At 43.1% G+C, this 21083-nt stretch overlaps 1 protein-coding gene across 1 annotated transcript; it reads left to right on the top strand.

The window, feature by feature from the left end:
- Positions 1-16502: 16502 nt before the first annotated feature.
- On the top strand, positions 16503-20999 carry glipr2l (GLI pathogenesis-related 2, like). Its single transcript, XM_084027530.1, has 5 exons — positions 16503-16882; positions 17466-17574; positions 18507-18610; positions 19064-19141; positions 20258-20999. The coding sequence occupies exons 1-5, from the start codon at positions 16870-16872 to the stop codon at positions 20410-20412; spliced, it is 459 nt and encodes a 152-aa protein (XP_083883656.1). The 5' UTR covers positions 16503-16869; the 3' UTR covers positions 20413-20999.
- Positions 21000-21083: the final 84 nt, after the last annotated feature.

The following is a 21083-nucleotide window of genomic DNA, read 5'->3' as shown; positions in this document are numbered from 1 at the left end:
TCTTTGGCATTACCTGAAGCCAATTTTCTGCAACAACTTCTGCAGGTTTTTGTGCTTTTTCGTTGCAGATTTTACCTCCTCTAAAGGCCTTTTCTGTCATATTGATGCCATTTTTTTTGTACTTCCCAAGAGGGCAATGTCCTGTCTGCCAAACAGCAATCATTTAACAAAACAAAAACAAAAACAATTTTCTAATGCCGGAAGTTTTATGTGTTTTCTAAAACTGAGCAGAATAAAATCAATATGTTATAGTAATTGTTAAAAAAAAAAGTAGCAGAAGGTAGATTTGCATTTATGTGTTTCCTTTTTTTCTTTTTTTGACAAAATTATCATTTGAATGATCCAAACCGGTCCCGCTGGTGCTAGAACACACACCAAATACCCACCACATTCACAGCTACGTTTCTAGTAGCAGCAGCGGTATTTAAATGATCACCCTGAGGTATTGCCAACCTGAGCAGAACACAGACAGATGCTCAGCGGGATCTAATAACACTTTACTGACCACTGGCCCAGTGGGATTCCAATTCAAACCAGACCTGAACATTAAAAAAAACCAGGAAGGATGTTTCATTTTCCCCAGAGGGCTCTCTCTCTCTCTCTCTCTCTCTCTCTCTCTCTCTCTCTCTCTCTCTCTCTCTCTCTCCCTCCCTGTTATCTCTATCTGTCTCCACATTAACTGCTTGCATCCGGCTCCCCAAAGCTGAGAGGAGATACACAACACATAGAGGGAGAAACACACACACACACACACACACACACACACACACACACACACACACACACACACGCACACACACACACACACACACACCTAAGTTTAAAAATCACACACAAGGGAAAAGGAGGACGCACATACAAAAGAGAATTACATGCACTCTCTCTCTCTCTCTCTCTCTCTCTCTCTCTCTCTCTCTCTCTCTCTCTCTCTCACACACACACACACACACACACACACATAGGTGTATATATATACAGACACAGTGGGCCCTATTTCAGGAGGCTGTCAGCAGGGGGACAGAGGCTAGAGGAAACACAGGATGAATTCTCCCCTGCCTCATTCCATCACACTGCCATGACACCCCTATTTACCTCTCCCATCTATCTCCACACTGACGGTCTACCACCTTGTCTTGCCTGTGTGTGTGTGTGTGTGTGTGTGTGTGTGTGTGTGTGTGTGTGTGTGTGTTACTGTGTTTGTTCATGTGTGAAGGTGCGCGTGTTGCTGCGTGGTTGCGCTTGCACATGTGCGAGCCTAAGTGCATCACATTACATGTAGCACATTCACAGTGATGGAGTGAGGTGAGGTGGACCTCGTATATATTGTGCTTTACGGTGTTGGAACTCGCTGTGCAGCCCACCAGCGTTTGACAGAATCCCCATGTTTTGCTATGCTTGTAACACTGGCGCTCAGTCCTCCCATAGGAAGGACTCGGGAAGTTTCTTCATTAAAGTTTACAGCGGTGTCAGACCTGAGGTTTCTCCAGCAATCTCCCCCGACTGATTCCCCCTTAACTCGGTTTCAGGGTTTTTATTTTCCTTGTCATCTCGCCAGGAACGGGAGCGTTCCTCTCCCCCCGTCGTCATCCGAGGGCTTCGCTTCACACCCCTCATGTCCTCCTGCGAATATAAGAGAGAGGCACTCTCATTGGAGGGAACGAAAATGTTCTATCCAATTCCCCAACCTCATTTTGGCTCCGAGAGAAATGGTCCCTTTCTTTGTCTCTAACACATGTACACACACACACACACACACAAATGGTCCCTACCGTGTTGTCCTTCTACTCCCCAAGGCTATGGTCATGCGTTTTCGCTTCATATGAATTTATTTTTTGTTGTTTGCTCTCCCTAGCCTTCTATGATCCATGACCACAAAAAGAGAGAGAACACACATTGAGAGCAAATAAAATGAATATTAGCAGCACAGACATGCCGTACTGAGCTGTCCTGTGGCTTTATCCCTCAATGAAGCCAGCGCTTCTCAGTGCACACAAAACATATATGTTATTTGATTTCTGCTCTCTTGAGCTTGTTCTGCTCTCTTGTAGACTTCCATGTTTGCCCTGTAACTAAATTGTCCTTATAAATACGCACTTAGAGCGTACATTTACATTTGAATCGTTTGAATCATTTGTGTCCTTCATTTAGACTAGAATGTAAAAGGGTCCTCATTTATGTAGTGAATGTTGTCATTCAATGCCTGTAATCTTCACATGTATCCATCTATACAGCATCCTAAGGCTGAATGTGTCTAACCTATACTTTATTGGATTTGTATATGAATGCATGTCTGTAGATTGGACCCCTTATAGTGACACGGTGGACCAACCCCCTGTTACATATCGTATAAAACTGTGTTGCTTATTAAACCAGGCCAATTATAATGTGTAGTGCAGCCTAAAGTGCCATGAATAAAAGCCCTTTGGAGTGATGTATGTATTCAATGCTAAGCCATTAAAATAATAATTGTTGACAGATTCATATATTTATAGAACATATTTTAATTCTATATTAGCATTTCTACATCACAATTTAACAAAATAACATTAAACAAATAGGACGATTTATATATGCTTATTATAGGTTGTACTCATGTTAACTTAATTTGGGGCATATTTTGGGACATATTTACATTTTTGGAAGAAAAAAGTTTGGGATCAAATCATTTCGGGGACCCCCTGCAGTAACCCTGCGGACCCCCTAGGGGTCACGGACCCCCTGTTGAAGATCTCTGCTGTAGAAGACGTTAAAAAGCCATCAAGATACAATAGCCAGGAGTCAAAAACCCCTAGTTGAGAAGTGGCATGATCGTGCCAAAGGTCACATCCTCCCAGTTATGACTGCAATAATTGTGTAAATGGCACCAGCATGCTGTTACAACTTTCCTACTTAATTCTTCACAGTGCCAGGAGGCTGTCACTTTACAGCCATGAAGCATGTTTTCACATATACGGATTAAGATCTTCGTTTTTCCTCCAGTTAAAGATATTTTCTGAAATGTGCATTGATGCATGTTTGAAACTCCAGTCTGCTCGGAGGTTACTATTTTCATCATTAAATATTCATTAACACGTGATATTCAAATACCTCAAGGACATATGTATGAATTTTCCAAAAGTGCTTACTTGCCGTAATGTTGTTTAAGCTGTTATTCCTGCTGGGTTTTGCAGCAGTTCAGTTGATTAGATTGCGAGTGCTAACCCAGTTCATAATATTCACAGTCATCGTGACAGCTGAAACACTACAGGGTGACAAATTGCTGTTCATGTGACAGAGCTTACATGAGGCATTATATGTGCATGATGCCTTCCTGAATATGCATGCGTGCTGGTGGATGCACCAGACTGGCCGTCACCATTGGCACAAAAAAATACCTTTCACATCTCCGGCTCTGTATTTGTCAGTAGTTGATGGATGTATTTTCTTCTCGTGTGTGCATGTGCATAAAAATGTGTGCGTGACAGAGAGTGGTTTGACAGTCTGCTGATGGGCTAACACCCTTTTTGCAGACAGCCTATTCTCCTGTATCGTCTCACCAGAACAATGGAGTCCTCCTCAGCATGGTAAACAATGTACACCCAGAGAAAAGCACCACACACACACACACATTGACCTAAACACACACACACATTTACATAAGCACAATCATGCTCCCAATTCTCATTTAAAAGATAGATTTGTGACATGTTGACCCAAAGCAGCAGCTTAGAATTTCCAATGTCAGGTCAGAAAAGATTACCTAACAATACAAGCACAACCCAAAATAAGCCAAAGAGGCTCCGTCCAGAAATACTAAATTAGCTCGCTGTCCAGTCCGACCACAGAAACCGTCCCAGATGCTGAGGAGAGCTCCTTCGGGGGCCCATGCATTATGCTTCAGGGTGGTTAGTTATTTTCAGAAACAATAATTATCAAGTGTCAAGATTCCTCTCTGGCTCTGCAAAAAAACATTTTGTATGACAACTATTAAACGGCATTAAATCAACTTGAAGAGCTTATTAGTTACACTACTTGGACACAGCTATTTCAATTTGAATATACATAATGCAGAGAGAAAGGCAGACGGATGAAAAAAGAGGCCGATCCAAATGTCAGCCAGGCCCTACAGTATGTACACAGCAAAGAGAGCAAAGAGGACAATCAAAAACTGTTGAAGAGTGGAAGAAATTCTGAAAGCTTTAATTTCCATAACATTTTCCTGGAAGTTTCCTTGAATTGTAACCACAGGGAAAATAGAGACAAAGTCCTGAGAAAATGTTGAGTTGCTCATTTTAAAAGGAAGTTCCTTGAAAGAAATGTTCTTCTTTGAACCTATGCAAACATACATTATATGTTTTTGTATAATTATTGACTCAAATTGAATTATGCCCATCTATGACGAATTGATTGATTGGATTGCTTGACTCTCGAGAGTCAGTTCTTTTCTATGGCATTATAGAATACTATGGATCTGAAATAAATTGTTATTGGGAAGTAGAGACCATTGGTCTCCTTAAATGGATGCATGTAAACCTAGAGTGTGTTCGGCAGCCAACAAGACTAATACTTGTATTCACTTTTACTTTCTCATTTTCTTTGTTTTCTTCTCTTACAGATTTATATGAACACGCTTGCGTATGCTTGGAAGTGTGTGTGTGTGTGTGTGTGTGTGTGTGTGTGTGTGTGTGTGTGTGTGTGTGTGTGTGTGTGTGTGTGTGTGTGTGTGTGTGTGTGTGTGTGTTTGTGTGTGCGTGTGTGTGTGTGTGTGCGTGTATCTCTGTATTAGAATGAGGATGTGAGGATAATTTAATTACAGACCAGATAGAGCGGGTTACTGAGGTTAATATCCTGCATGCACTCTGCTCCTCTCCGGACACAGTAATTGCTTTAAGCACATTAGGAACTTTATTGACTGCGATGGCCTTTTAAGACATTACATTTCTGCTGCTTAGTGTCAGACAGCAGTCGTCCGGCTGCTTACTGTCTCTGTCTCCCACTATCTCCGTCTTTCTTCCTCCCAGCTTGCCTTTCAGCTCGCCCTGTCACTCTCTTCCTCTCTGCGTGCGTCACCTCGCCTGTATCTGCTTAATTGAAGGCTTCGTCAATATGATGAGATTTGTATAGAGACTCATCCGCAGAGGTGGCTTGATGAGGTTTGATTGGCAGGTGATTAACTCCTCTTAACCCGCAGAATCATTTGTCCCCGGTGGAACAGTTACACTAATGACACTATAAAAGGCTTCTTGATGTGTCAAATTCTGGAGCAGAGCTCTGAAGAGAGAGCTTCCAACAACTCCTCGGTAAAAACTCCAGCCCCCTCACTTCTCTTCCTCTTGGTTGAGATCAATCCTCTCAACACCCCCTCAGCAGATCTCTCTTTTTCACTCAACTAGACTTCTTAATGAGGATGGAGGTGAATGGAAGGAGTTATTAAAAAGTCCTTACCTTTCTCCTGGGACCGCTAAAGAGGAATTATATGCAACAAAGTGCACTTACAGCCCCAGTTAGAGTTATTTCACATTTCTGTTGCCATAAATCCACATCCACTTCAGTCGTGACAGGAGTGGAAAATTATTTTCTGGCCCAGAAAGAATTTGGTGTTCCTTCTTTTTTAAAAGGGATCCGCTGGAAGATTTTCATTAGGGGCTTCGGCTGAGGCAAAAAATGAAAATTACATATTGGAGGAAAGGTGGGGAGGAGATAAGAGACAGAGGCAAAGTGATGGGGAGGAGAGGAGAAACGAAGGGACGATATCGCAGCTGACAGAGAGGGGAGCCAAGCAATAAGTACAGCAGATAGAGCCAATGTGCAGAGATAAATGATGTAATATCTGCATGGATCGATGTCTGTACTGTCCCTCTAAAAGGGGCTCTCTCTATAAATCACATCGCCATCCCTCCTACTGCACACACACACACACACACACACACACACACACACACACACACACACATCCCCCACCGCAGATACACACAAATACACACGTGGCACACAGCCACCTCAATTAATATGAATTAAGATGTATGGTTGTAAAGTCTCAGTGACTGGAGAGCACTATGTAAATGTCTCCTTCCAGCTGTCCGGTCCCATCACTATGCAGATGGTAGGAGGAACCAGGAGGAAATCAATTTGTTAAGATAGCACTATCCAGCTAATGAGAAATCAAGTGGCTTGACTTTTCACATGAATCCCATCATGTCCACTCATATTATGAAACTAAGATGTCATTAGTTGCACTTAGTGTGACTAATAGTCCAGCCCACATCCTCGCTCAGTGTCTTTGCTAACAGTCCCACCTTGTGGCATTTTCAATAATTACACTTAAATGGGTGAACACACCTCACAATGCAAAAAAAGAAGTCCTGCTTAAAAAAAAATAATTGTTTCTTTTGTTAAAATTTAAATCAGTGACCCTATAATTTGTCTCATAACCATTTGCCACTTGGATAATTATTATGACATAACTTGTGCACACAATGTCGGATTACCGCGAAACGAGGTCTTTTTAATCCAGAGTGGCACACACACACACACACACACACACACACACACACACACACACAGTCCCATTGTACGCTATGTGAGTTAGTCTAATTGAATCTCAGAAATTACTTCTCCATTTAGGTTGGACATCTGCCACCGTCAAGAGCAGACGCAGGGAAGGGAGAGCTCCTTTTGAGCTATTAATTACTGCAGGAACGTACACAGACAGAAACAAATTATACTCATATATTTAATATATGTGGGCTGATGAATAGCATGATGTGTCAAAATAATTTACATTTACATTTATGGCATTTAGCAGACACTTTTGTCCAAAGCGACTTACAATTAGTACATTTGTCAAAAGAAAGAAACCACAACATATCATCACTGATAAAGTAAGAGCTAAAAAATAGAAACAAGTGTTAGGTCCTCATCTGAGTAAAGTAGCAGCTGTTCAGCAAGGATACCTAAAGTACAACAGTGCTATGATCAAAGTGCTATAGGTAAGATAACATAGGTAACATTTTTTTTTTCATGCTATGATGCAGAGTCAAGGTGAAGTCTGAACAGGTGAATCTTGAGCCTTTTTCGGAAGATGGCAAGTGTCTCTGCTGTCCTGTCATCGGTCGGGACTGAGGACCAGAACAGAGAAGAGTCTGGACTTTGCTGAGCGACATTTCTTTGATTCCAGCGATGGTGGTACCAGCCGGCCAGCTGAAGTAGAGGAGCGAAGTGCTCGCTTCGGGGCGTATGGTTTGACCAGTGTTTGAAAGTAATAATAATAATAATAAATTTAATTTAATAGCGCCTTTCAGGTCACTCAAGGACACTTTACAAAACAGACTGGGTTAAAATCATACAATTAGTTAAACAAAAGTAGATAAAAAACACAAAAATCAACACAATAAAATAGGCAGTGACGGTAAAGGCAGGGAGTTAGAGGGAGTAGGCAGTCCGGAACAGGTGAGTTTTGAGTCTTGTTTTGAAGATGGGGAGAGAGGTAGATGGGTGCCGTTCCATTGATGGCCTTGAAGGCCAGTGTCATCGTCTTGAATTGGATGCGTGCTGCAACAGGGAGCCAGTGGAGGTCACGGAGGAGGGGGGTCACATGGGAGAATTTGGGTAGATTGAAGACAAGGCGTGCTGCAGCATTCTGGATATACTGCAATGGTTTAATCGCTGAGGCCGGGAGTCCAGCCAGGAGAGAGTTGCAGTAGTCAAGGCGGGAGATGACCAGTGCTTGGACCAGAAGTTTGTGAGGAAAGACCGAATCCTGCGGATGTTGTAGAGGGCAAATCTGCAGGATCAGGCCACAGCAGTGATGTTGGGGATGCAGGAGAGTTCGACAAGAAATAATTACAATTTTATTTCAAATCTTGGAGAGAAATAAACTTCAGTTAATTCTTCACTCTCCTCAAGTTGTCTTATGATGACTTAGATATCCCATCGAAAAATGATGATTGTTTGACGCATGCAGCAAGCTGGCATTCAGCTTAAATTGCCTTATTTATGAAGCTGATCATGGATGTCTAAAATGTCATGACAACCCATGTCATATAGCTGTTTGTCCATAAACTCACATTCATAACTAGTAGATTTTCAATCAGGCCTCAGCATTGTAGTACTACACATTAAGCAGTTCCTTCAGAGGCCTTTGGTGCTGACACAATGAAGTCCTATTGATTGCAGCAGGTATGAGGGGAGCATTTTTTAAATGTATTCCTTCTGGACAAGTTGTAGCCTGTACAAAAAAACTGCAGAGACTGTTTCAAAAGTTGAGTTATGAGATGTACAGTAAAATATGAGGGAAATCCATTTTGAGGCTCTGTTGCACACCATTCCTCCCTTCTTCCTTTTTTAATTCCACAGCCGTCCTATTTTTGAAGAAAAGGCTGAAAACGACATACACAAAGTAAAATGGTTACTGTTCTTGAACAGGCACAAAGCTGAGCAACAGGCTAACTGTATTGTTGCATCCAAAATAAGGATCACACTGTAATTAATTAATTATTTTAACTCTTTTCATTAAAATTAATTGTATTTTATTATTTATTATTTTATTTTAAAAGGATGATTTATGCTGTTAAAGTCTAATCCACTCCTTACATATCAGTGGTTTAAGTTTTGAGGAAGCAGATTCACTCAATCTGTCAGGCTACGAGAGTATGGTCTGTTGTTATGGTGGTGGCCACATCGCTTCTTCGGGCTGTGCCCGGCCAGGCTCCGTGGCAAGCCCAGCCACCAGGCGCTCGCTGACGGGCCCTCCCTCTGGGCCTGGCTCCAGACGGGGGCCCCGGGCTTGCCAGGTCACTCCTCTTCTTCCTATGTTTTTCATGGGGTCTTTTGAACCATTCTTAGTCTGGCCCCTCACCTGAGACCAATTTCCCATGGGAAGCCCTACCAGGAGCCCAAAGCTCCAGACAACACAGCCCTCAGGGTCATAGGGACACACAAACCTATCCAAGGTGATGGTTCCCGGACAGGATTTTTTAAATGTATTTATTTATTATTTTTTTGGTAGATGGAGGTGACAGAGATGGAGGGCACGGAGATGGAGGAGGGTGGTGATGGAGATCAAGGAGGTCTGAATAGAAGGAGGGGCTTTCTCCTTCTTTTTCCTCTCCTCCTCATGCATTTTGTCCATCATCTTTTGAAGCTCTGTCTGCGTGTCCTTCTTGGAGGAGAAGATTCCTCTTCTCCGCCAAAAACAACATCTATTCTTCAGGCTCAGACAGAGCTTATCCAGGTCCAGTTTGTCATCCTGGGCCTGTCGGTCTCAAGTTCCTTTCTCTCACTCTCCAAGAGTTGGATCTTGGTCTCATGGCTCCGTTGTTTCTCTGCCAGCTTGTCTTCCAGGGTGTTGCATCTTATCTGACAGAAGGGGTTACTTTCCACAAATTCAGCTTCCTTCACCACCAGCTGGGTTGTGGTGTCTTTGAGTTGCTGAGAAAGGTGTGCAACCTTTTTTATTTCGTCCTCACACCTCGCCACCATCTCGTCAAAACTTTGTTTGCTTTGACGCTTGGCGGTTTCCGTCTTCTCCCCCTGGGTTTGAAGACCGTTTCTCAGCTGTTGGATCTCAGACTCCTTCTCTCTCAGGGTTTCAGAGAGCTTCACCGTCTTCTCCCCCTGGGTTTGAAGACCGTTTCTCAGCAGTGGCGGCTCCAGAGATTTTCTGTTGCAGGTGCTATGGGGATGCTCAACACTTAAGAGAAGGTGCTTTGAATTTCGGGGCATTTCATTATGGCGGTGGCATCGGACCACCCTTAGTATATATAGCTACACACGCGTACACGCATTAACTATACTCGTTCCACGACTATAAGCAATATATGTAAAAGTATTCAACACAAGGGCTATAGATACAACATACATGACATCAAGGACAAAATTCTGATTTCAGAGGTGGGGGGGACACAAGTATTTTTAATAAAACTCTAACACTTTCAGTTCACTGTGTTTTCTAGTAGTTCTTCTAGTTTTCTATTGCTACTTTTAAGTTTACTGTTCCCTTTTTTGGTTTGACTGGTTGTAAATCATGTAGCAAAACATTATCACCCAATTCTAATCCAATAGTAATAATAACAACGATAATAATAATACATTTTATTGATCAGATTATTGAGAGCTTTGTAGATGATGAGGAGGATCTTGAAGTGGATATGCTGCTTTATTGGGAGCCAGTGAAGGTGTTGCAGGATGGGTGTAACGCATTTCTTTGAGTAACTTACACTTTGACTTCTAAAGAAGTCTCTTATGTCCACTTTTCTTTTTTTAGACATCCTGGCTGCGTCTAATTACCAAACACACACGCACGCGCGCACACACGCGCGCGCGCACATACGCACACGGACACCGATTCAAACGTAAATGTAAATGAAACCTCTGATATTAACATCCTTCTAGCGGACGTGAACTAACTTCCAGTAGCGGACTCCTGTAGGACTCCTGACCGCAGACTAGCAGACCGTCGGTGTGCAAGATGGAGTGACAGCGGGGACGGCCAATCACACAAGAAACGGCAGAGCCAATCGAGGCGCTTGTGGGCGGTCTAAACTAAGGAAAACAGGCTTCAGCTTGAGCGGACGTTTTCCGCTTGGTCCTAGTGCTTGACGCGTCTCTCTTTACTATAGCGTAACATTGTTTGTGGACGGTAAAAAGTGCAACGGACCAAAACGGCCTTTTGAAAAAGTGCAGGGGACATTTCCCCTGTGTCCCCCCCCCCTAAATTATGCATGACATTAAAATATAAATATAAAAAAACTACAGACATTCCTTGGGGGTGCAACCTTTTTTATTTCGTCCTCACACCTCGCCACCATCTCGTCAAAACTTTGTTTGCTTTGACGCTTGGCGGTTTCCGTCTTCTCCCCCTGGGTTTGAAGACCGTTTCTCAGCTGTTGGATCTCAGACTCCTTCTCTCTCAGGGTTTCAGAGAGCTTCACCGTCTTCTCCCCCTGGGTTTGATGACCGTTTCTCAGCAGTGGCGGCTCCAGAGATTTTCTGTTGCAGGTGCTATGGGGATGCTCAACACTTAAGAGAAGGTGCTTTGAATTTCGGGGCATTTCATTATGGCGGTGGCATCGGACCACCCTTAGTATATATAGCTACACACGCGTACACGCATTAACTATACTCGTTCCACGACTATAAGCAATATATGTAAAAGTATTCAACACATTCAACACTGGGCGGGTGCTATGGCTATTATAGGGGGAGCTACAGCACCACCTAGCTCCCCCCTGGCGCCGCCACTGTTTCTCAGCTGTTGGATCTCAGACTCCTTCTCTCTCAGGGTTTCAGAGAGCTTCACCGTCTTCTCCCCCTCGGTTTGAAGACGGTTCCTCAGCTGGTGGATCTCAGACTCCTTCTGCGTCAGGGTTTCAGAGCTCTTCACCGTCTTCTCCTCAGGGTTTCTGGGATCTTCATCGTCTTCTCCCCTTCGGTTTGAAGACGTTTCCTCAGCTGGTAGAGCTCAGACTCCTGCTTCTCCATTGTTCTGTAGCTCCTCTTTGTCTTCTCCTCCTCATTTTGAAGACGTTTCGTCAGCAGGTGGATGTCCGACTCCTGCTTGTTCAGGGTTTCGAAGCTCTTCTTCGTCTTCTCCTGCTCCTTTTGAAGAAGTTTCCTCAGCTCGGAAATCTCTGACTCGTGCTTGTGCAGGGTTTCAGAGCTCTTCTTCATCTTCTCCTCCTCGTTTTGAAGAAGTTTCCTCAGCTCGTTGATGTCACACTCCTATCTGTTCAGGAGTTAAGGGCTATTCTGTGGCTTCTCTTGCTCCATTTGAAGAAGTTCCTTCAGCTGGCAAATCTCAAGCTTCTGCTTCTTTATGATGTCAGAGTACTCATCCACGCTATCCTGCTCCATCTTAACACATCGCATCAGCTCAAAAACGTTCTTCTCATCAACAAGGTCCTGCAGATATTTCATCCTGTCTGGAAGGGGGTGGAATGATGGAATGGAATGATGTCATAGAATTTCTTTTTTGATATTAGTCCACCCTCATTGATATAAGTGTTGGAAAAAAAATATTTTTGATGATTTAAACTCTTTGTATCAAGATCTCTGTAATACACCTTAATTAATAGGTAATTATCCCCTCATATGATGCTTACTAACTATATTATATATTGGTAAGATCATAAGTTTTCAGAAAATTATATTCACCTGTTCACACTGCCCACGACGAACGTCATGAACTAACATTTTTAACAGAGTGACAGATAAAAGACTTCTATCACATCTGCCTCTATCTCTGGTGTTAGCTTAAACATTCTACAAAATATGGTTTCTCTCAGATGATTAGTTTCACAGATATTAAGGCTCAAAAATGGAAGTAAACACATCTTTGCCCAACTTCAGAGTCATATTCCAAAAACACTGCCAACAAGTATCAGGTCCAAACTTACTTTTTTTGAAAGATCATATTCTTGTTAAAATCATATAAAAAAATCAGGAGGGTGTTTTGCCTCAATTTGTCGCAGTGATTTTTTAAAATCCTGATATTGGTGGGGGTTTTGTGGCCGGTTTTGGTACTGCATGTCCTAACAGCCTACTAGTAAAAATCACAGGAGGGCAATTCAATTGTGTTTTTTACCATTTACCAAAGACTTATATGTGACTAAATGCTACTGATAAATTTAGCCTTAATATCTGTGAAACTAATCATCTGAGAGAAACCATATTTTGTAGAATGTTTAAGCTAACCCCAGAGATAGAGGCAGAAGTGATAGAAGTCTTTTATCTGCAAAAATGGGAGCTCAGCCACTCTTCAAATGTACTACTTTATTTCAACAAGCCACATTTTAAGTACCTACCATACTAGGTTATCATTGAGCTACAACCCTGATATTTCATGTCTGGAGGCTATTAGTAACAGATATAATCTGTAGAAATTTTGAAGGCCACAGGTGAGATAGTTTTCCAGATATTGCTGTTTAAAAATGGCTTTTCAGAGCATGATGCCAAAAACCGTCTAAACTACCCTTCATTCAATGATGTTTCATGACAAAACTGTTGACAGTAGAGACCCAATATTTTGGATTTGTCCTAATAACAAGTGTGTCTTTGTACTTGAATTTTTTCAGGACATTCTGAGATGGTCAGGTGGGAGGCATTTGATGAAATGACACGGAATGACCCAATGACCAACGTGAAAACGGCTTTCTTTCGAGCTAATGTTTGGTTTGACCATCCATGGCTACTGGAGAACCATGGCAGCTGTCTCCTTGAGGAGGACCTGCTCCATATGTAGATGTAAACAGCTCATTCTAATGTAACAACAACACAATGATTTTTTTATTTTCAGATGATTATACACATACATATTGTTATAGTCCATTGCAGCCAATAGTACCCCTAATCCTACACACTGGACTTATTACAGTTGCTTCATTACCATAATCTTCCCTAACTTAAGCCATCAGGTATAGTTGCTGTGTGCAGACACTGCTGAAGTGAGAATTTAAAAAACAAACCTTCAAACTAGATTTAGTGCCATTTTAATCAATACGATTCAGTTTGAAATGTAGTGCCTACTAAACTATATATACAGTAGATTAGGGATCTCAATCCGTTTTATCCAGGTTTGATGAGGTCTCAGTGGGCTTGACTGGCTCGGCGGCAGGCTTCTCGGCCTCCTTCTTGCTGCCATTCTTGGAGCTGCGTTTGGGGGTCCCGTTCAGGATGCTTTCCGAGGTCTGCAGTGTCTGGAAGTGCTTCCTGGAGCCCAGCAGGGAAGGGTTGTTGACCAGCGTGTACAGCAGCAGCCAGCGATAGCGAATCCTCTGACGGCTGGTGGCCTTATTCGCCCTGCTCTCCTGAATCCCTGAAAGCCCGGAGGAGCAGACTTAAAGGGATAGTTCAGAATTTTGGACATAAGACCTATTTTCCAAGTGAGCCGGTGTGTTCGAGACGTCTGGAGACGTTTTCAAGAAATTTCATTCAGTTCTTCTAGTTGCCGAGTTCGCTTGTGCTATGGCGCAAGTCAACAGTTCTTAGCTAGACAGGCATTAAAAACAGTCTTGCCCACTCCACAGTGCACCCGAGGCAAATCCATTGTAACGGCAGACTATCGATGTACATATGTGTTGATAGAATGTTTGAAATAAAACCAACCTTGCATTTTTAAGGATTTATGTCTCAGCAGCAGCAGCAGCGTGTCATACTTCCTAGTAGGCTATGGCAGCGGCGGACTGATATCACCTAGCACTTATAAGTTACCGGTTCTATAATAGTCTGTTTACCTGCTGTCATTGCTACAGACGCAGAGTAGCCTGCAGTGCTAGTTTCTTCAATCTCACAGAAATGGACACTTTTGGAGAATATACTGAAACTTTTGAAGACTCTGATGAGGAGTTTTTTTTCCACCAAAACCCAACCGTACCTGTACGAGCCTGAATATACAGAGGAAGAAATGCGCGAGAGGGATGCTCAAAGGGCAGAACGTGAACGAGCGTCTGTGGAGACCGAGATAGCCCCCGCTGGAGCTGAGAACCGGGACTGAACAAACGGAGACTGGTGGTGCCAGGAGGGAATCCCCCGCAACGCATCCGAGGGGTTTACGGTTCTCCGGACGGAGCAGAGGTTCGGGTTCGCGGTGCGTAATTGTGGGTTCGCGCGGCCGTGGGCTGCCTGGTGTTTGCGTGAGGTCCAAGCGCTTTTCACCCAGGTCTGAGGGCATGAGTCCCGACAATTCATCCCGGTTCAATTGCCTACTTATGTGCAGTATTTTGGGCTGCGCGTCTTAGAGTTTTGAGTCCGATGGCGCAAAGTAAAGTTCCGCTGCTGCTGAGAAACTAGTTCTTCAAAAAATGGATGATTCATGCGATGCGAGGTTAGTTTTGTTTCAAATATTATTCTATCAACACAGATATGTACATCGACAGTCTAGTGTTTTAATTGATTTGCCTCGGGTGCACTGTGGAGTCGGTATGGGTGTTTTTAATGCCTGTCTAGCTAAGAACTGTTGACTTGCGCTAGCCATAGCACAAGCAAACTCGGCAACTAGAAGAACTGAATGAAATTTCTTGAAAATGTCTCCAGACGTCTCGAACACACCGGCTCACTTAGAAAATAGGTCTTATGTCTTAAATTCCGAACTATCCCTTTATATGTATTTATGAGGTATAAGCATTTGTGTGTGTGTGTGTGTGTGTGTGTGTGTGTGTGTGTGTGTGTGTGTGTGTGTGTGTGTGTGTGTGTGTATATGTTTGCAGTTCAGGGTCTCTACCTTCCTCTGCGGCTCTCATTTTCTGTCCAGCTCTGCCGCCCTCGATCATCATGTCCAGCAGCAGCCCACAGAAAGCCTTCATCACTGGGTGTGACTGGCTGACCTCCACCTTCAGGGAGTGGATGTAGTAGCGGTAGGCTGGATGGGGTCAAAGGTCACAGAGCAAGGCTAAAGTCCGACTGAGACCATGACTTAAATTACCTTCTGATCTCTGCCAACACATTTTCAATGACAATGTAACTTTTTATGTAGGAGTTATTTAACTTTTTTCTTATTATCAACAAATCCCCAGCAACAAGTATCTTATAGATGGCAATAGATATAGAAATATCATATTCCTTGGACCAATATATAAGACCATTACAGAAAGTACCTGGGTTGTGGGACTCGGCAGTGCGGTGCAGCAGACTGACGTCAATACGGCCGAGATGGACAATGTTGTACAAAGCTGTTATCACTATTCTCCATACAGCGACTATCAGTCCCAACACGGTGTTGACGAGGAACAGCAGGTACGTCAGGAGGAACAGACTCTCTCTGGAAAAACATATTCAAATAAATATAAAAAAATAGATAATTCAGACAAAAATTTTGGAACCACCTTTTGTGGGATTTTTTAATGTCTTTTGTGGCTCTTTTTTTCAAATTTATGACATTATAAACTCAGAGCTGGATAACCTATTAATAAATATATTGTATATATATGTACCTTTTTTTAACATTAAATGAAAGATTTCTCAGTTCAGAAATACCATTAAAGCACAGAGAGCATTCCTCATGCAGACAAATCAAATAGGAGAAACCTGTTTTGCAGCGTGATGAATGGCGATTCTGCTGCTCCCTGTGTGTCAACTGCAGTGGGGAAATTGTTCCATCATTACTATTCCATAGGGAGTGGAGGTTAAAGGATCACTTGTTTGAAATTGGGTGTGTTGGGAGAAACTTACTGCTCCAGAAGTTACTGAAGAAAGAAGGATCGAGGTACAAAGTCCACTTTTTATAACCAAAGCGAAAAAAAGTGAGCTGTGTCAGTTCAGAACCAACAGTGAGCATCAACATGTAACCTGTCTGAAAGGTTTGTCATTGTCTTCACGTGGCACTGCATTACTCGGCATGACAGTGTGAGAAAAGCCACATCCGTGGTTACGGTTGCTATAGAGTAACATACTCTTGTCCAGGCCCTACAAGACTCTCAGAGCCATATATGGGCTTGTGTCTCACAGAGATGATGTCACCAACGACTGCAAGGGCTCCCCTTTCATTTTGTGGGAATGTAAAGACACAGAGTGGGAGTGTGTGAGACAGATAGACGTAGGGCACGCAGATAGACGGGTGTGTGGCTTCAGGGGAAACAGGCAGGTTCAGCCAAGTGAGGTGAAACAAAACTTCAGGAAGAAGCAATGTCACGCAATGATTACTACACCCGGATAAATAGCTAAAGAGGAACTTTGAACAACTGCTGCAACTTCAAGGTGAGACGAGACAAGGAAAGGCCATGAAATAAAAGGCATTAGCAGCTGTTTCAAAGCATCAGAGGGAGACAGACGGCAACAGAGGAAGAGAGAGAGAGGACAAGCAACAGAGAAAGAGAGCCGGAGCAGAAAACAAGAGAGGCAAGAGGTTGCTTTCGTTCAGTGCTAAGCCGGTTACTGAAGGCTTCCTGTGTCAGCACCATGGGAAAGTCAGGTAAGTGGAAACTGCACCCTGAGGATATTAACTCTGATTGTATCAATCTGGCCTGAGTAAGAACTTTGCCCCCATGAAACCGTGCATGTGCTTCCTTGTTTGCTGTGTTTGTCTCTGAGCTTTGAAAAGCAAGACAGAGGAATCACAAAACTGCAAAAGAAATCATTCAATTTGTTTCGTCTTTAACGCTGCTTGCCTCGTGAATGCCTGCCAGTTTCAAAATGCCTTTTTACTGATCCTTAGTTAACATTCATCTTGCAGCAGGCTTGGGAGATGCTGGCTGTTAGGCAGCATTGGTATTGGTATTGTTTGTGTGTGGCTGTTTCAATGTGCCTATTGTGTAAGCACTCGAGTGAGAGGCTGTTAGACTCATGAAAAGGCCAGTGAGTGATAGGCACCAGGCTGAAGGGGGGGTGACGTTTTCTACTCCATCATCTGTCAAGTGGTGACCTCACATTTCAGCTGGAGTTTGTATCTCACAGCCGCGATCGGCGAATCGTCGTGTTGCATCGTCACGTCTCCTTTGTCAGATTTGCCCTCTCTGGGTGTCTAACTCTGCCTGCCTCTCTCCTCCATGTGTCAGCCTCCAAGCAGTTTGCCGAGGAGGTGCTGCGGTGCCACAATGACTTCAGGAGGAAGCACCAGGCTCCACCACTGAAGCTGAGCAGCAAGTTAAGCAGAGATGCCACCCGGTGGGTTAATGCACACACAGATCACATTGGAAATGAGCGGGCCCTACGCATACCCGCCACTGTCACAGTGCCAGTTCCAGCCTAGCATGTCAAATAAAGTAACTACAAAATACAATACAATATTTCCATGTAATTTCCACTGTGATGAAAATGACACGGTATGTTGACAATTTATTGTGTTGACTAAATGCAAATTTGATCAGTGCTGTCAGGGAGGATGGAAACGGTCTTGGATAATAGATTTCCAATCCATTTCCAGCATGCTCGTCCTTGATATTTGTAAAAGCATTTACCAAAACGAGGCAATCATAACTGTATCCCCCTGTATACAGGGGGGGTAACGCACCAATTGTCTGCTACAGCTGCATGTCTTTGGGATAATATAGTTGAAGGGCTGGAGTTTGCTTTTTCATCCAAAAGGCATCATTAACTCTTGTGGTGTAAGAGTCTCAAGGCAGTGCATGATTGTCAATACTCAGCTACTACCAGGCCCCGGTGTTGAAGGTTGGGCCTGTAGTTACACGCCACATTGTAAATTGCATCAACACTGTTAATAAAACACACAGGTTGGTCTATGCCGCTTTGTCATTGTATGGAATGAACTTTAAGGAAATAATGTGTCAGCCCCAGCTGGTCTTTAAACCAGCAACCATAGTTGTTTGGAGGAGTCAGTGTCTGTGCCTGTTTTGCAGATTTACAGTAGATCTAAGAGGTAAGGATTTTCCTGGTTTATCTTCGGGGGTGGTTGGACAGCACAGTGCTGCAAGCTTTTGAAAACATTCTGGGCAGCCTAAATCTGAAGAAATTACGCGCTTTAAAATGCATGCCACTCAGTGTAGCAATCTCTCCTGTGCAGGGGTGGATTTTGGATTCGTAGCAGAAAAAAAATATTTCAAAAGTGCCATTTAAAACTGAACTGTCTCTGTCTACAGTTATGCTGAGAGTCTGGCTAGTACACGGATCCTGAAACACAGTGTGGAGTCCAGTAGAGGGAGCTGTGGAGAGAACCTGGCATGGGCCTCCTATGACCAATCAGGTACATATGGATACGCATACATTCATACTTAATATTCGATCTATATGACTGAAAGATGTTGTGTATACAGCCTCTTTCTCTTTGAGATACGCATCCCTCCTACACACAGAAGTTTGGTCTATGGAACTGAAAGCAAACTGTCCTTACCCTGAAAGTGAACAGCTGGAGTCTATTCACCCTCCACTTCTCACTGTTGGAGAGCTCAGGCATCATGACTCACTGCAGAAATATGTCAGCGCGCAACGGTGTGATTCATAAAACATCTCCTACGGTGCAGCACTAAAGTGCAGCGCTGTGTGACTGAAAGTGCAGCATTGTAAACAACGTGTGCCCTAAAGAGATTTGTGGCTCCAGGTTGCAGGCCTCTTATATCGCTGCCATTCTGATCAATATGTGCGACGCAAAACCGATTTGACTGTCCTTGACGTTGAGGTTACACTTTGTCCCGTGTAGGAAAGGATGTGGCAGACCGCTGGTATGATGAAGTGAAACAGTACAACTTCAACCGCCCTGGATTCTCCTCCGGCACCGGTGAGATTAACACATGGAGCATCTCTCACCTCCTTTCATATTTCAGTCAGTGTCAAACCTCCTCTGACCTATGATATAACAACATTGGCCCCAATTACTACATTCAATACCAGAATAGTTACATTAACATGACAACTTTTACATTATCAATATACATTATGTGACAATAAAAATAATAAATCATTTAGAAATATGACAAATATGTTTTTTAATGAAACATCCTGGCTATGGGAAATTGTGATTGGCATGTTTCACTATTCTCTGACACTTAATATATTGAGGAATTAATCAAGGTGAAGAAATCTGCAGATTAATCAATACTGAAAATAATTATTCATAGAAGTCCTGGAATAGCTCATCACGTGGAAAACAATAGGAACATTTCATATTTTTTCAAATATTGAGAACATCTCTTTTCTCAGTTTCACCTGAAGCTTAATTTAAACATCCGTATTGTGTATCACCATGTAAAACCTAAATCTTCATGTTTTTTCCTTCTCGGATGTCTTCCTGTCTGCTTGTCTTGTCTCACCTAATTTCTCCTCGTGTTTTTATTCTCCAATGCATTTCACACAATGTCATTTCTTGCTCTGCTTCTCTTTGTCATTTTCTGTCCGTTGTGGGTTCCGTGTCTCGGTGTCGTGGTTACCCAGGCATGGCCAAGGTTGTTGTTATTCCCCTGCTGATGTTACACCTCAGTCAGTGTGACTGTCTGACTAGGTGACCTGCATGGAGAAAACCACGGCCCCCTGTAACACTCCTCAGCCCACATGTCACTTCCATTCTGGCTCCATTCCTCCAGATGGTTTCCGTAGCCTCAGACTCCACCCCGCATGAGCCTATTTAACTTAATCAGACACGAGGAAAATCACTGCTAGGAGCCCATCACAGTGATTCACACGGATTCATGTAAAGTTGCCTGACAGAAAGAAAAGAATAAAGCATAGAGGGAGGTCTGGGACTGATGAGTGAGACAGGAATTAAGATTCCTTCGTCTGTAAATATTTAGAGGAACTACACTCTGCTCCAACTGTGTCATAACAGTCTGTTCTTCCCCCCTCCCTGCTTTTTCTGCCTTTAACTCTTTTCCTATGTTTTATTTCACTCACCACATAGGTCATTTCACAGCGATGGTGTGGAAGAGCACTAATAAGCTGGGTGTCGGTAAAGCCACTGCATCGGACGGGTCTTCCTTCGTGGTGGCCAGATACTTCCCCGCTGGGAATATCACTAACCAGGGACACTTTGAGAACAACGTCCTCCCTGCTTAAACCACCACCTAATGATGAAGATCTCCAACACTTGACTCAAGCTCGAAGGCATTTATTCCATTTTCCAGGAGAGTCTGAAGTTTGTGCCGAGTAGAGAGACGTAGTACTTTCTCGTATGGATTTGAAATGCACTCTGACTTGAATTCTACGTTTTTGTCATTTGAAACGGGACCTGTGTATGATAACGTGTTTACAGTGAAAGAAGCACTACTATGTGACGTTGCTAACAAAACATTTCCAGTGACATTTTGTTTATTTTGGTCATTTGTTTGCCTGTAACAGTATTCCATTCATTAACACCAATGTGTTTATATCTTGACACACTGAAATACATCCCAGCCTCACCTCTGAGTAAAGTCAAAGGGACAGGCGTAACGCATTTTTACATGTTGAGTCATTGCTTGTAACTTAAAGCTGATGCTTCAACATGCTCGGTTTGTGTTAATGCCGCCAGCAGAACCCTGCAGTCCTGGCCATATGTTTTTGTATTCTAATCTGTTTTGTAAAATAAAGTTGATAGATTGTCAGAAATGCATTTGGCATCTGTCTGGGCACGCTCGTGTCATCTGTACTGTGTGACATTATAAGAGAGTAAGAAAGGGAACAAAATGAGAGTTTAATTTCATAATGACACATCCACTCTTTAAAAATGGCACATCGGAGTCTGGCAG

This window comes from Eutrigla gurnardus (assembly GCF_963514095.1).
Source record: "Eutrigla gurnardus genome assembly, chromosome: 14".
Taxonomy (NCBI): Eukaryota; Metazoa; Chordata; class Actinopteri; order Perciformes; family Triglidae; genus Eutrigla; species Eutrigla gurnardus.
Note: the sequence above shows the minus strand (reverse complement) of the source record. Positions and strands in the feature narration are given on the sequence as shown.

Excerpts from the sequence above, each read along its gene's own strand:
- glipr2l (XM_084027530.1), top strand. Across the intron at positions 17,575-18,506 it reads TTAAGCAGAGATGCCACCCG|TTATGCTGAGAGTCTGGCTA; the intron begins GTGGGTTAATGC and ends CTCTGTCTACAG. Across the intron at positions 19,142-20,257 it reads TGGATTCTCCTCCGGCACCG|GTCATTTCACAGCGATGGTG; the intron begins GTGAGATTAACA and ends CTCACCACATAG.